Source organism: Zingiber officinale, chromosome 11A, assembly GCF_018446385.1.
Source record: "Zingiber officinale cultivar Zhangliang chromosome 11A, Zo_v1.1, whole genome shotgun sequence".
In the NCBI taxonomy this organism is placed as follows: Eukaryota; Viridiplantae; Streptophyta; class Magnoliopsida; order Zingiberales; family Zingiberaceae; genus Zingiber; species Zingiber officinale.
Genome location: NC_056006.1, coordinates 19,890,738 through 19,905,675, shown reverse-complemented (window position 1 = coordinate 19,905,675; position 14,938 = coordinate 19,890,738). Strand labels below are relative to the sequence as shown.

Sequence of the window (14,938 nt, the reverse complement as noted above, 5' to 3'; positions counted from 1 at the left end):
GGGCCTGATATGGAACCATATCAGGCCCAATGTGGACCTGATATGATTTTTCCTTGAGCTTCATACAATGTAGAGAAATTAATTTGATGATAGAAAACCAAGAGTTCTGTTAGTCCTATGATTTAATTGTCTTTTTCTCAAGCATGTTGTGCAAATTGATTCTCTGTTCCTCTGAACATTGTTTTATCAGTATATTGCAATATCTGCTAATACCTTTGCCTTAATACTGCATCATATCTTCTGTATTCTCAACATTACCCTCATGATTCACATTACAGATCATCCTTGGCTGCAGAATGCCAATAAGGCACCCAATGTAAATCTTGGTGAAACTGTTCGAGCAAGACTCCAGCAATTTTCAGTGATGAATAAATTTAAAAAGAAAGCTCTTAGGGTGAGAATATTTTCTTTCATGATTTCTTTCTGTGTGAATGCTTGACATTTGTCCAGCTGATTATTCCAAGACACACCTAGTATTATTATGTTCATTCTAAAACTGTGTTAATGCAGGTGATAGCTGAACACTTGTCTGTGGAGGAGATTGCCGACATAAAGGAAATGTTTGAGAATATGGATATCAACAAAAAAGGGCAGATAAATTTTGATGAGTTAAAGTATGGTTTGCACAAGCTCAGACACCAGGTTGCTGATTCAGATGTCAAAGCATTATTGGAAGCAGTAAGTTATTGCTGAAGATGCAATCTTTTTTTTTAAAGTAAAAAAAATTGACTGTGGGTTATGACAATCACACCATTTCCATTGGCATTACACAATTATGGGGTGACAAGGGAAAACAAACACAAAGAATTAGGCACAAATTCAAGCCACAACCCTACTAGATCCATCAAGAAATTCATCAAGAGTTGCTGACCAAACAAGATCCAAAGATGGACCTATCAGCAATATACTGATAAAACAATGTTCAGAGGAACAGAGAATCAATTTGCACAACATGCTTGAGAAAAAGACAATTAAATCATAGGACTAACAGAACTCTTGGTTTTCTATCATCAAATTAATTTCTCTACATTGTATGAAACTCAAGGAAAAATCATATCAGGTCCACGTTGGGCCTGATATGGACCATATCAGGCCCACGTTGGGCCTGATATGGAACCATATCAGGCCCAACGTGGGCCTGATATGATTCCATATCAGGCCTAACGTGGAGCCTTTTTGCTGATTTTTTTTTCTGCTATTTTAACATCTTTTAAAAGTCAAAATAAACAATGGATAGCATATTTGAACTCCTTGCAACACCAGGAATCCATAGAAACTGAAATGGGTGCAATCGGAGCTCTCTAGGTCCATCAGTGGGTTTTGACCGAAACCCACTGATGGACCTAGAGACCTCAGATTACACCCATTTCAGTTCCTGTGGATTTCTGATGTTGCAAGGAGTTCAAATATGCTATCCATTGTTTATTTTGACTTTTATAAGGTGTTAAAATAGGAGAAGAAAAAATCAGCAAAAAGGTTCCACGTTAGGCTGATATGGAATCATATCAGGCCCACATTGGGCCTGATATGGTTCCATATCAGGCCCAACATGGGCCTGATTTGGAGCCTTTTTGTTGATTTTTTTCTTCTGCTATTTTAACACCTTTTAAAAGTCAAAATAAACAATGGATAGCATAGTTAAACTCCTTGCAACATCAGGAATCCACAGGAACTGAAATGGGTGTAATCTGAGGTCTCTAGATCCATCAGTGAGTTTCGGTCAAAACTCACTGATGGACCTAGAGACCTCAGATTACACCCATTTCAGTTTCTGTGGATTCCTGATGTTGCAAGGAGTTTAACTATGTTATCCATTGTTTATTTTAGCTTCTCTAAATATATTAAAATGTTATCAAAAAAATAACTAAATCTTACATTTCGTTGATGAAAGAGGTAATATGAAAGAGAAGAGAGAGAAAAGGAAAACGACAAAAAAAAGGTTTAATTTGTCAGAAGGATAAAAAGGGAAGTGCACTTGAAAAAATGCGCCCTTTGGTAAAAACTAAAGTAACATACGTCTTTTGGTCAATTAAGATATTTAAGTGCGTGATTTGGTAAATTGCCGAATTATTTTTTATTTATATTTTAATTTAATCAATAATAATTTTTTAAATTAAATTGATAAAGTAATACCAACTCACCCTTTTTTTTTTAATAATAAGGTAAATAAGATATATCAAAAATATATAGAAATCAATAATACTATCGGTCTCCTCACATCCGGCATCAGCCAGATCAGATGAGATACTCGTGTGACATCCGATTGGTGTATATACAGGCACATCAATTTACATCATCGTCAAACACAATCACAGACATAATCACGACTGTACATCTCCTACGCACCGATGTATATCATCATCATCCATGTGATCCCATCACTCGTGACTTCTTCTCATCGTCGATCATCCCAACATCCCGTCATCCTCCCAAATATCCGGTCATGCTCCGCTAGTCCGGCAGCTCTGATCTCCGTGTGCAAGTTGATCCACAACATCCCGGCACAATCACCAGCAGAAGAAATGGGTGACTCGGTGTTGACGGCATCCGGAAACACGCTGTTCCCTGGCGACAACACCCCAAAAAAGTGCCTCCTAGCTCCTCCACCATGGCAGCCGCAGCCTCCCCACACCCCCTTATCTCAACGCCGACAGCGCCATTAACGGAAAGTTGTCTCCGCTCCCTCCCTCCATATGTGCTCCATGGTCTACACACCATCAGGGAGCTTTCTCTTTCTTGAAACGCTGAGCCGAGTGGTTTCTTCGCTCCCCAATTGTACGCGGCTCCGGCAGGTTGGAGGGCTGAGACCTTAATGGAGGAGAAGGTCATTACCCACCGGCCTTAATTGTGCCCCTCGGGTGGTCGGTTGCAAACCCAAGTTAGAACTCAAAGCCCACTTCCATAGCTCAAGTTGCCATTTGGATTTGAAATTCAAACTTCGTTTCCCCAAATCTGTCACCTTTTGAAATTTAAATCTCCCTCCCGATTATAAACCAGCTGGCCACCTTTCCCAAGTGTCTTCAAAGAATGTGCCCCTCCATTGACTTTGCCTGAGCCGCCCCTTGTCCGGCCGGTTGCCGGAATCCTGCATCCAATCGAACTCTCCCCTCCGATTGTAAAATAGAGCAGCCAAAAACCCATGCTTCCCCGTCAACGCATGGGCCTAGCAGCCCAGTCCCCCCTCCCTCTATCACCCGTCTCTTTACTGGGACTTTATGGTACTTGCCAACGAGGAGCTCTTTGTGATTTTTGCAACTATCCATTGTTGGATTTTTCGGATCGCGAAAATTATTTTTTCTGTCGCGGAAACCCCGAAACCCCAAGCCACGGATCCGTGCGAAGAATAAAACTTTCGAAAAATACGAGTACGAGTTTACTAACCTATAGATCTACACTAGAACTATATATTAAATAGATTTACCCTTGATGTGCGCCCTTCGCGAATTCCGCTCATTCAAGGAGCCGGATCTCGAAAGTGTCAAAATAGATACTCCTCTAGAAGTATCCACACAAACAAATAGGTGGAGAAAAACCACACAAAAGGTGTGCTAGCACCTTTGGATGGTTCGGCCAAGATAGGAGGAGAGGGAGAGAAGGAAGAGCTTGAGGAGGAAGAAGAAAAGAGAGATACACACAAAAATGAAAACTCCTCCTCAATTGCCTTGATGTGGCCGGCCACATTAGGAGGTGTAACCCCCTTCACATTAATCACAATTAATGTGGAGACCATTAAAGTGAAGAATTGTAACCTCCATGAGGTGACATCTCACTTAAGTAACCATGATGATGTGGAGCATCATCATTGGTCCACATCATGCCAACTCACTAATGATGTGGCATAAAGTCAAGTCAAACTTAACTCTTCCTCTTCCTCTCAAGTCAAGTCAAACTTGACTTAATCTCTCTCAAAGTTGATCTAATCCAACGATTTAATTCAAGCAACTTAATATAATGAATCTAATTCATTTAATTAAATTGATTCAATGAGTCATAATCTAAATTAGACTCATTGAACACATGAATCAACTTGAGTCCAACTTAATTAGCCAAATTAGGATTACTCTTAATCCAATTTGATTCATCAAATGAATCTAATCCTCTTGGTTCATCATATGAACCTAATCTCCATCTAATTGTCCTTAGTGTGTGACCCTATAGGTTCTTGTAACGTTGGCAATGCCCCTAAACTCATTTAGGAGCATAAGTAATGAGCGGTATCTAGCAACACATCATTACTACACAAGTTACAAGAATGTTGAGATCCAACATCACCTTTGTGACTACTAATTGTGACTCCTCACAATATATGACAAGTGTCCTTCTATCCAAGACATATAGATTGATCAATGTGAAGCATAGGCCGTGTCATTCTCTGACCAATCTAAATCTTGAACTCCAAGTAGACTCACTAGATCAAACGAGCTCAATATCTCATATTGACTCATTTGGGCATGGCCATGCACTTCGTGGTCTCACTCTATCAAGAATATCGATGTCACTCCCGTCATATAGGAGGGATAGATCTCATCTACATCACTCACATCCCTCTGCATAATTCGTTACATATCCAGTAATCGCCTTTATAGTCCACTCAATTACGGATGACGTTTGACGAAACCAAAGTACATAACTCCTTATGTAGGGATCTATGGTGACTTCAGGTCCAAGGACTAGTAGTCATACTAATAGCCACATGAGAAAGTATATGACACTCATATAACGATCCATGATACTTTCTCAAGGCGGGTCATTCAGTATACATTCTCCAATGCATACCTATGTGTCAACTTGATATCTTTATATCCATGACTTGTGAGATCAAGTCATCGAGTTGACCTACATGCTAGTCTTATTGCATTAACATTGTCCCTGAATGTTAATACTCGACTAGGAATGATTAAGAGTAGTATTCCCTATATCATCTCACAATCGGTTCAACTAACCGATTGATATAGGTGAGAACGTTCTACTTAAGGACGCTATTATACTTAGTTTATTTGGCACAAATACAAGTAAATATAATAACAAAAAACAAATGCCTTTATTTATATAAGAATATGATACAACAAGTCCATAATACAATCATCAAATGATTGGCTCTAGGGCTCTAACTAACAATCTCCCACTAGCACTAGTGCCAATCAGTGTAGGCTCTAAGCCCCAATGACCTAGTGTGACCATCATGCTTCCTCTGTGCCAAAGCCTTGGTCAAGGGATCTGCGATGTTAGCCTCTGTAGGTACTCTGCATATCTTCACATCTCCTCTCTCGATAATCTCTCGAATGAGATGGAAGCGCCGTAGTATGTGTTTGGTCCGCTGGTGTGAGCGAGGTTCCTTCGCCTGTGCTATAGCTCCATTGTTGTCACAATAGAGCTCAATAGGGTCAGCGATACTGGGAACCACCCCAAGTTCAGTGATGAACTTGCGGATCCAAACTGCCTCCTTTGCTGCCTCTGATGCAGCAATGTACTCGGCCTCTGTCGTAGAATCAGCTACTGTGTCCTGCTTCGAACTCTTCCAGCTCACAGCACCACCATTAATGCAAAATACGAACTCTGACTGCGATCGATAATCATCCTGATCGGTCAGGAAGCAGGCATTACTGTAACCCTTTACAACTAGCTCATCATTACCTCCATATATCAAGAAATATTCTTTAGTCCTTCTCAAGTACTTAAAAATATTCTTGACCGCTATCTAGTGACTTTCACCTAGATCTGACTGGTCTCTGCTCGTCATGCTCAAAGCATACGAGACATCAGGTCGAGTACATAGCATGACGTACATGATAGATCTTATGGCTGAGGCATAAGGGATCTGATCCATGCGGTCTCTCTCCTCTCTAGAAGAGGGACCTTGAGTTTCGAAAGACTCACGCCATGTGACATCTCCAGAAATCCCTTCTTGGAGTTCTGCATGGCAAACCGAAGGAGTACCTTGTCAATGTATGTACCCTGCCTTAGGCCAAGCAATCTCTTAGATCTATCTCTATAGATCTGTATCCCTAGAATGCGGGATGCTTCACCTAAGTCCTTCATTGAGAAGCAACTCCCTAGCCAAGTCTTGACAGACTGAAGCAAAGGGATGTCCTTCCCAATGAGTAGTATGTCATCCACATACAATATGAGGAAGATAACTATATCCCCTACAACCTTCTTGTAGACACAAGGCTCATCTCGTTCTTGATGAAACCAAACTGTTTGATCGCATCATCGAATCGAAGATTCCAGCTTCGAGAAGCTTGCTTTAGTCCATAAATGGACCTATGCAGCTTGCATACTCTGCTAGTATGTTGTGGATCTACAAAATCCTCAGGTTGTGTCATGTACACATCCTCGAGTAGGTTTCCATTCAGAAACGCGGTTTTGACATCCATCTGCCATATCTCATAGTCATGGTATGCTGCAATAGCAAGCATGATCTGAATGGACTTAAACATCGCTACTGGAGAAAAGGTTTCATCATAGTCAAAACCATGAATCTGCTTGAAACATTTAGCTACCAAGCGACCCTTATAGATTAGTCCATCCATGTCAGTCTTTCTCTTAAAGACCCACTTACACTCAATGGGTTTTACCCCTTCAGGTGGATCAACCAAAGTCCATACTTGGTTGGTGTACATGGATTACATTTCGGATCTCATGGCCTCTAGCCACTTCTCGGAATCTGGTCTCATCACAGCTTCCTAATAGGTGGTAGGCTCATCCTCTATGAGCACAACGTCATCATAGTCAGACAAGAGAAATGAGTATCACTCTGGCTGACGACGTACCCTATCAGACCTGCGAAGAGGTATGTCTACTTAAACTGGTTGTTGTTCCTCAACTCTTTGTGGAACAACATCATCCACAACACTTTGTGATTCCAGTTCAACTTCCATCGAGGCTTCAGTGCTATGGTCTGCATCTTGAACTTCTTCAAGCTCGAATGTACTCCCACTAGTCTTTCTAGAAACAAAGTCCCTTTCTAGAAAGATTGTGCTGACTGGGAATGTAGAAGTAATATCCCTTAGTTTCCTTGGGATATCCAATAAAGTAGCACTTGTCGGATTTGGGTCCTAACTTGTCTGAGACTTGACGTCGAACGTAAGCCTCACAACCCCAAATCCTCATGAAAGACACCTGGGCATCTCTCCCAATCCATATCCTATATGGTGTCTTTATCACGGCCTTGGATGGAACTCGGTTGAGTATAAAAGCTGTCGTGTCTAGAGCATAGCCCCAAAGGTATGTCGGAAGATCTGTGTGACTCATCATAGATCATACCATATCTAATAGGGTACGATTCCTCCTTTCGGATACACCATTCCACTGTGGTGTCCAGGAGGAGTGAGTTGGGATAGAATCCCACACTCAGCTAGGTAGTCACAAAACTCATGGCTAAGGTATTCTCCACCTCGATCTGATCGAAGTATCTTAATACTCTTGCCAAGCTGGTTCTGTACTTCATTCTTGAATTCTTTGAACTTTTCAAAAGATTCTGACTTATATGTCATCAAGTACACATAACCATATCTACTGAAGTCATCAGTAAATGTGATGAAGTACTTATAACCGCCTCTAGCAGCGACATTGAAAAGACCACATACATCACTATGTATAAGTTCTAACAAGTCAGTCGCTCTCTCACTGTGCCCACTAAAGGGAGTCTTGGTCATCTTGCCTAAAAAGCATGACTCGCACGTCTCATAAGATTCAAAATCAAATAAGTCCAGCATACCATCCTTATAGAGCTGGGATAAGCGCTTGTCATTTATATGACCTAAGCTACAGTGCCAGAGATAGGTTTGGTTCATGTCATTTGACTTGAACCTCTTGGTATTTATGTTATAAATAGGACTTTCAAGGTCTAGAATGTAGAGTCCGTTCATCAGAGGTGCACTACAATAGAACATATCTTTTAAGTAAACAGAACAACATTTGTCCTTTATTATAAAAGAGAAACATTTCTTGTCCAAACAAGAAACTGAAATTATGTTCTTAGTTAATGCAGGCACATAACAACATTCATCTAATTCTAATACAAGCCCAGAGGGCAGAGATAGATGATAAGTTCCTACAGCAACAGCAGCAATCTGTGCTCCATTGCCTACGCGTAGGTCCACCTCGCCCTTCGCCAATGCTCTGCTATTTCTCAGCGCCTGCACATTAGTACAAATGTGAGAAGCACATCCGGTATCTAATACCCATGATGAAGAAATAGATAGATTGACTTCTATAACATATATACATGAAGTGGAAGTCTACTTCGCTTCTTCTTAAGATCTTCCAGCTACACCTTGCAGTTCCTCTTCTAGTGCCCGGTCTGACCGCAATGGAAGCAGGTAGCATCCTTGGCAACCCCTCCTTTAGGCTTCTGTGTCTTGCCTTTGCCCTTGGCTTGGGACTTTCCCTTGCCTTTGGGCTTGCCCTTATGTTTCTGAATCATCAGAACAGAGTGAGGCTTTGCCTTCTTAAGGTTCAGCTCAGCAGTTCTTAACATGCTAAGTAGCTCGGGCAGTGGCTTGTCAATTTCGTTCATATTGTAGTTTAGAATGAACTGACTATAGCTATCCGGCAAGGATTACAAGATCAGGTCAGTGGCCAGCTCTTGGCCAAGTGGGAACCCCATCCTTTGTAGGTTCTCTATGTACCCAATCATTTTGAGTACATATGAGCCTACGGGAGCCCCATCTGACAACTTGCACTGAAATAATGCCCTTGAGATCTCAAATCTCTCATGCCGCGCTTGTCCTTGATACAGTTGACAAAGATGTTCAACCATATCGTAAGTGCCCATTAACTCGTGTTGCTTCTGAAGCTCAGAGTTCATGGTCGCGAGCATTAGACAGGACACATCTAATGCGTCATCTTGATGCTTCTTGTAAGCATCTTTGTCAGCTCGCGGGGCATTGGCAGGAGGAGCCTCTGGAATGCGCTGCTCCAGAACGTACAGTTTACGTTCCTGGGTGAGAACTATTCTCAAGTTCCTGTACCAGTCCATGAAATTTGCTCCGTTGAGCTTGTCCTTCTCAAGAACAGAACGCAGGGAGAAAGTGTTCGTATTCGACGTCATGGTTATCTACAACAGAAAAATGTAGAAAATAAATATCATATTCTTTAAAATCATTTAATTAGGCCTTTAACTAAATGATGCTCCCACTGAATTCTATAATTCATGTGGGACAAGATCCACATCATACTAACCCTTGAGTTAGCTTTGGCTAATACGCCCAAGACTTAGTATGAACGGTAGGTAACAAATTACCAATTACATCTCTATGCAACTCTTGTTTATAGGATCATTATCCGTAGTTATATTAAAACTTGAGTTAGCTTTGGCTAATACACCCAAGAATTAATATAAATGTGATTTATGTCCTATCTTTCCAACCATTGGAAGAATGCCTATAGTTGTACTCGATCCAACCGAGTTAACTAGGAATACTCAATCTAATTGAGTTTGTATTCGCCCATGCGTTGATAAGCGGGACCAAGATTGTCCCTCCGTACCCTACCAAGATAATATGTGTTGCTCTGCTTTGGCAGATTCAACAACACATGTGATCGAGGTAGTGATAGGTATCACGGCACGGTAGGCATTAGAGTTGACGTGATTTAGATCTAATCTAAACGATGATGCGTATCATATACTCGATTTAGATCTAATCTAATCGTGGGGTGCATCATGTGCACGACTTAGATCTAATCTAATCGTTAGACACTAATTAATTACTTAATCATGCATCACATATACACAAGCAATTAATTAAATTAATTTGTGATTAGTCATGACCCTACTACGATCTTCTCAAGCCAATGAGAAGATCGGATGGTCAACCTAGGGTCAACAGCTTCTCAAGCTCCTCCCTTTGACCACCTTGTGTTGCTCGCGCCCTCCTCGTAACTCCGTCTCGAGTGGACCTTCCACGGCTCCAATTTTGTACATTACAATTTTGAAACTCGAGTTACATTCGAGTCTAAACTAATTTCAAGCAAGAATAAATAGAGAAGGGCACGACGCGTAGGTCGCGTATTAAAAATACAACACATACAATCACATGACGACACACAGGTCGTATTATGAATTACAACACAAAATATACCAATCCAATTGGGTCTTTTTGGGCCATGACTATCACAAATTATACATAATTCTAAATTATGTATTTTCTATAATTTTCTACAATTTTAATACCAACTTTTACAATTTTTACGAGCAAAAATTTCTGACGGTCCCGTTTAACGATTTTCGGGCACAATCGCGGAACGAATCCCCTAGCGGGGCCAGGGGCAACGCACCTACCCGCGATCTAACCATCGCGAGGGTTCCTTAGCGATCCTACAGCGCCTTAGCTCGCTGTCCCAAAAAGTTTTGAGGCGAAACCTTGCCGTTTCAGAAAAATCTTCTCGGTAGTCGAAGCCTATAAGTGTCGAAACACTTGTGCTTCGCTTCTACGAGAAAATTACTCATAAAAAACCATAAGAATTTAAATTTACAGAAAATAACAGAAGCTATATTTTTCATAAAAATCAAAAATAAACTCGTACAAGTCTTTGCACATGGCTCTGATACCACTGTTGGATTTTTCGGGCCACAAAAATAGCTTTTTCGCGTCGCGGAAACCCCGAAACCCCAAGCTACGGATCCGTGCGAAGAATAAAACTTTCGAAAAATATGAGTACGAGTTTACTAACCTATAGATCTACACTAGAACTATATGTTAAAGAGATTTACTCTTGATGTGCGCCCTTCGCGAATCCCGCTCGTCCAAGGTGTCGGATCTCGAGAGTGTCAAAATAGACACTCCTCTAGAAGTATCCACACAAACAGGTAGGTGGAGAAAAACCACACAAAAGGTGTGCTAGCACCTTTAGATGGTTCGACCAAGATAGGAGGAGAGGGAGAGAAGGAAGAGCTTGAGGAGGAAGAAGAAAAGAGAGATACACACAAAAATGAAAACTCCTCCTCAATTGCCTTGATGTGGTCGGCCACATTAGGAGGTGTAACCCCCTTCACATTAATCACAATTAATGTGGAGGTCATTAAAGTGAAGAATTGTAACCTCCATGAGGTGACATCTCACTTAAGTAACCATGATGATGTGGAGCATCATCATTGGTCCACATCATGCCAACTCACTAATGATGTGGCATAAAGTCAAGTCAAACTTGACTCTTCCTCTTCCTCTCAAGTCAAGTCAAACTTGACTTAATCTCTCTCAAGGTGGATCTAATCCAACCATTTAATTCAAGCAACTTAATATAATGAATCTAATTCATTTAATTAAATTGATTCAATGAGTCATAATCTAAATTAGACTCATTGAACACATGAATCAACTTGAGTCCAACTCAATTAGCCCAATTAGGATTACTCTTAATCCAATTTGATTCATCAAATGAATCTAATCCTCTTGGTTCATCATATGAACCTAATCTCCATCTAATTGTCCTTAGTGTGTGACACTATAGGTTCTTGTAACATTGGTAATGCCCCTAAACTCATTTAGGAGCATAAGTAATGAGCGGTATCTAGCAACACATCATTACTACCCAAGTTACAAGAATGTTGAGATCCAACATCACCTTTGTGACTACTAATTGTGACTCCTCACAATATATGACAAGTGTCCTTCTATCCAAGACATAGATTGATCAATGTGAGGAATAGACCGTGTCATTTTCTGACCAATCTAAATCTTGAACTCCAAGTAGACTCACTAAATCAAACGAGGTCAATATCTCATATTGACTCATTTGGGCATGGCCATGCACTTCGTGGTCTCACTCTATCAAGAATATCGATGTCGCTCCCGTCATATAGGAGGAATAGATCTCATCTACATCACTCACATCCCTCTGCATAATTCGTTACATATCCAGTAATCGTCTTTATACTCCACCCAGTTACGGGTGACGTTTGACGAAACCAAAGTACATAACTCATTATGTAGGGATCTATGGTGACTTCAGGTCCAAGGACTAGTAGTCATACTAATAACCACATGAGAAAGTATATGACACTCATATAACGATCCATGATACTTTCTCATGGCGGGTCATTCAGTATACATTCTCCAATGCATACCCATGTGTCAACTTGATATCTCTATATCCATGACTTGTGAGATCAAGTCATCGAGTTGACCTACATGCTAGTCTTATTGCATTAACATTGTCCCTGAATGTTAATACTCGACTATGAATGATTAAGAGTAGTATTCCCTATATGATCTCACAATCGGTTCAACTAACCGATTGATATAGGTGAGAACGTTCTACTTAAGGACGCTATTATACTTAGTTTATTTGGCACCAATACAAGTAAGTATAATAACAAAAAATAAATACCTTTATTTATATAAGAATATGATACAACAAGTCCATAATACAATCATCAAATGATTGGCTCTAGGGCTCTAACTAACATCCACAACCCGAAACTGAGAGCCTGCCCGACAAAACAGTGCAGCGAAAGGCCCTGCTTCCTCTCTGGTGTTTGAGCAACGCAGTCAAATGAGGCTGTCATTGTTTGGCTCCGGCGAAACTGTGCTCCCACAGCTTTTGCCGCCACTTCCCGTCGCCAGCATTCATGTGGTGTGACTCAACCAGTGGAGGAGGAAGTCCCCTCCCCCATCAAAACCGTGGATCCTAGAGAAGAGGAGCTCCAGTCGGCCAAGTTTCCACATCCCCTTCCCTACTTCGCACCTTCTCTTTAGAAATTCTAGAGAGAAAGAAGAACATTTCTCTTTAAACGGATGGTAGGGAGGAAATAATCCTCTCAGGATGGTCTAATGACTAGCACATTAGGTGTTAGTTATCATGAGGTCTGGGGTTCGAATCTCGACAGAATTGAGTTAAATACCTCCCTTATGTATTAGTCACTATTTCAAAAGCTAGTAACTGTTCGTGATTTACCTCCTCCGTGTTGATCCTAGGATGAATTGACGGAGAACTGAGGACGAACGTATTTAACTTTTATCATCATGATAGGAAGGACAGATGTACCTTAACATTTATTAGTATTAGATTAAATAACTTTATTATAATGAAATAATAGATTAATTTCTTTCTAATAAGAGCATGTTTCTATATTTGGGAAAAAAGAATTTTTTTTTAATCTTTTAGCCACTTTATAGTCTATTATAAATTAATTTTATAATTTACTTTCCTTTAAATAATTTAAGAATAAATTATAAGGGATAAATAAGATAACATAATCACTTTTTATTAAATTAAAAGGTTTATGCAAATATTATGAGCACCCTCTCTAAAAGAAAATATATATTTAATCATTTGAGTCCTATTCGATTTCCGTTGACTAATTATTAATAATAATTATCATGTAAGTATCTACTCTGCTGATTAAAAATTTTATAAATAATATAATAATCGCCATTAATATTAACCATTCAATTGTTATTGACTATTAATATTAGAGATTATGATGATAGAAGGATCATATAAATAGGATGCAAACAAGTTAAATTGAACCAAGCGTTGTGGTATTTAAATTTATTTGATAAATTAATCCAATCAAGTCAAGCTAAATTTAAAATGAATCAAGTTGTTTGTTTTGATTTAGAAATCTCACCTCGATAATACGACGGTAGAAATTCACCTGATATCTAATAACAATGACGTTGACGTCTTCTCCTATATCTTTTCCTGTAGCATAGTGATTATTACGAAGAGTAATAAGCATCAAAGGGCTCACCAAGAGTTCCCTTAGTGAAGTCATTCTAATGCCTAAGTCATATCGGTGTTTTAATAATAGAGGAAAAATATAAATGCGAGAGCTTGAGTTAGGGAGCCTCCCTTACCCGGAGCATATACCTAGCCTAATCTTTATATGAGAGGAGTAAGTATTGGTGCAGTTGGTACAAATGATTAAATTTAAGTTTTGATGAATGACAAATATATTAAAATTAGATGTGTTATGATCTAACATTTCTATCAAGTATGCAGGACTTGACGGATCTAGAGAACCTGACACTAGGTTGAAATCCAATTATGTATATTGGATCTGATAGCTGATGTAAAAGTCTAGATAAGTCAAGGAGTAACCCACTATGAAAGAGTACGCTAGTGGACAAGAAAAAAATAACACAACGATTCTGAGGAACGAGAAGCCCGAGCGAAAGGACACTCAAGAAGGCCAAAAAATATATTTGGGTGAGCCCTATTCCGGATGGCCGAAATCACCCAAGCGAGCGGGGCTGGAGCGAAAGACCTGGAGGAAGAGTCAACAGGAGGTTGACTATGCTCCGAGCATGTGGATGGCCCAGACCCAAGGGGCCCCAGGCTCGCACCCTGGTCGAGCTGGTTCAGCCCGGTCCAAGCGCTCAAAGCAGGCCCAAGTGCCCGGACCAAAAACTTTATTGAAATGCCAACTGTCGCGATCTGTTACGACGAGGATAAAATTTTATCTCCCTCCAAGTGTCTGAAACTCTTTCAGGCATTCCAATCAGAGCTATAAATACAACCCTACTTTCAAAAGCTAAAACCATTTGTAAACAATTCCATTTGAATTTAACTTTGTAATTGTCAGCTTTGACTGCTGTAAGAGGGCTTCTCCGCCTGAAGGAAACTTTAATGGGTTTTCAACGTCTTGAATTAGCAATCCCCTAATTGCAAACCAAATAAAATTTCTATGCCTCTTTATCTTTTTAATTAATTTCTTAATTCATTTTTATGCAAGTGTTTATTTTAATCAAGCTGTAAAGTTCAAGAAAGGTTTTGTTTGTTTTATTTTGTGGAGAGTAATTCACCCCCCTATTGCCGGCTACAAGAGACCAATAATTTTTTATCCCAAAATTGTCGTTGCCCAAATCTGCAACAAAAGAATTCAAATTTGTTGCCAAATTTTGGGATTACTTATATTTTTATTGTCAAATTTGTCACCAATTTTACAACAACATAATATTCGTCATAAAATTGGTGACAATTTTGGCAA

General features: G+C 39.9%; 1 protein-coding gene across 1 annotated transcript; it reads left to right on the top strand.

Annotated features, from left to right (window-relative positions):
• The first annotated feature begins 235 nt into the window (after positions 1-235).
• LOC122031106 (calcium-dependent protein kinase 20-like) lies at positions 236-708 on the top strand. Its single transcript, XM_042590190.1, has 2 exons — positions 236-394; positions 511-708. The coding sequence occupies exons 1-2, from the start codon at positions 263-265 to the stop codon at positions 691-693; spliced, it is 315 nt and encodes a 104-aa protein (XP_042446124.1). The 5' UTR covers positions 236-262; the 3' UTR covers positions 694-708.
• The last annotated feature ends 14,230 nt before the right edge of the window (positions 709-14,938 follow it).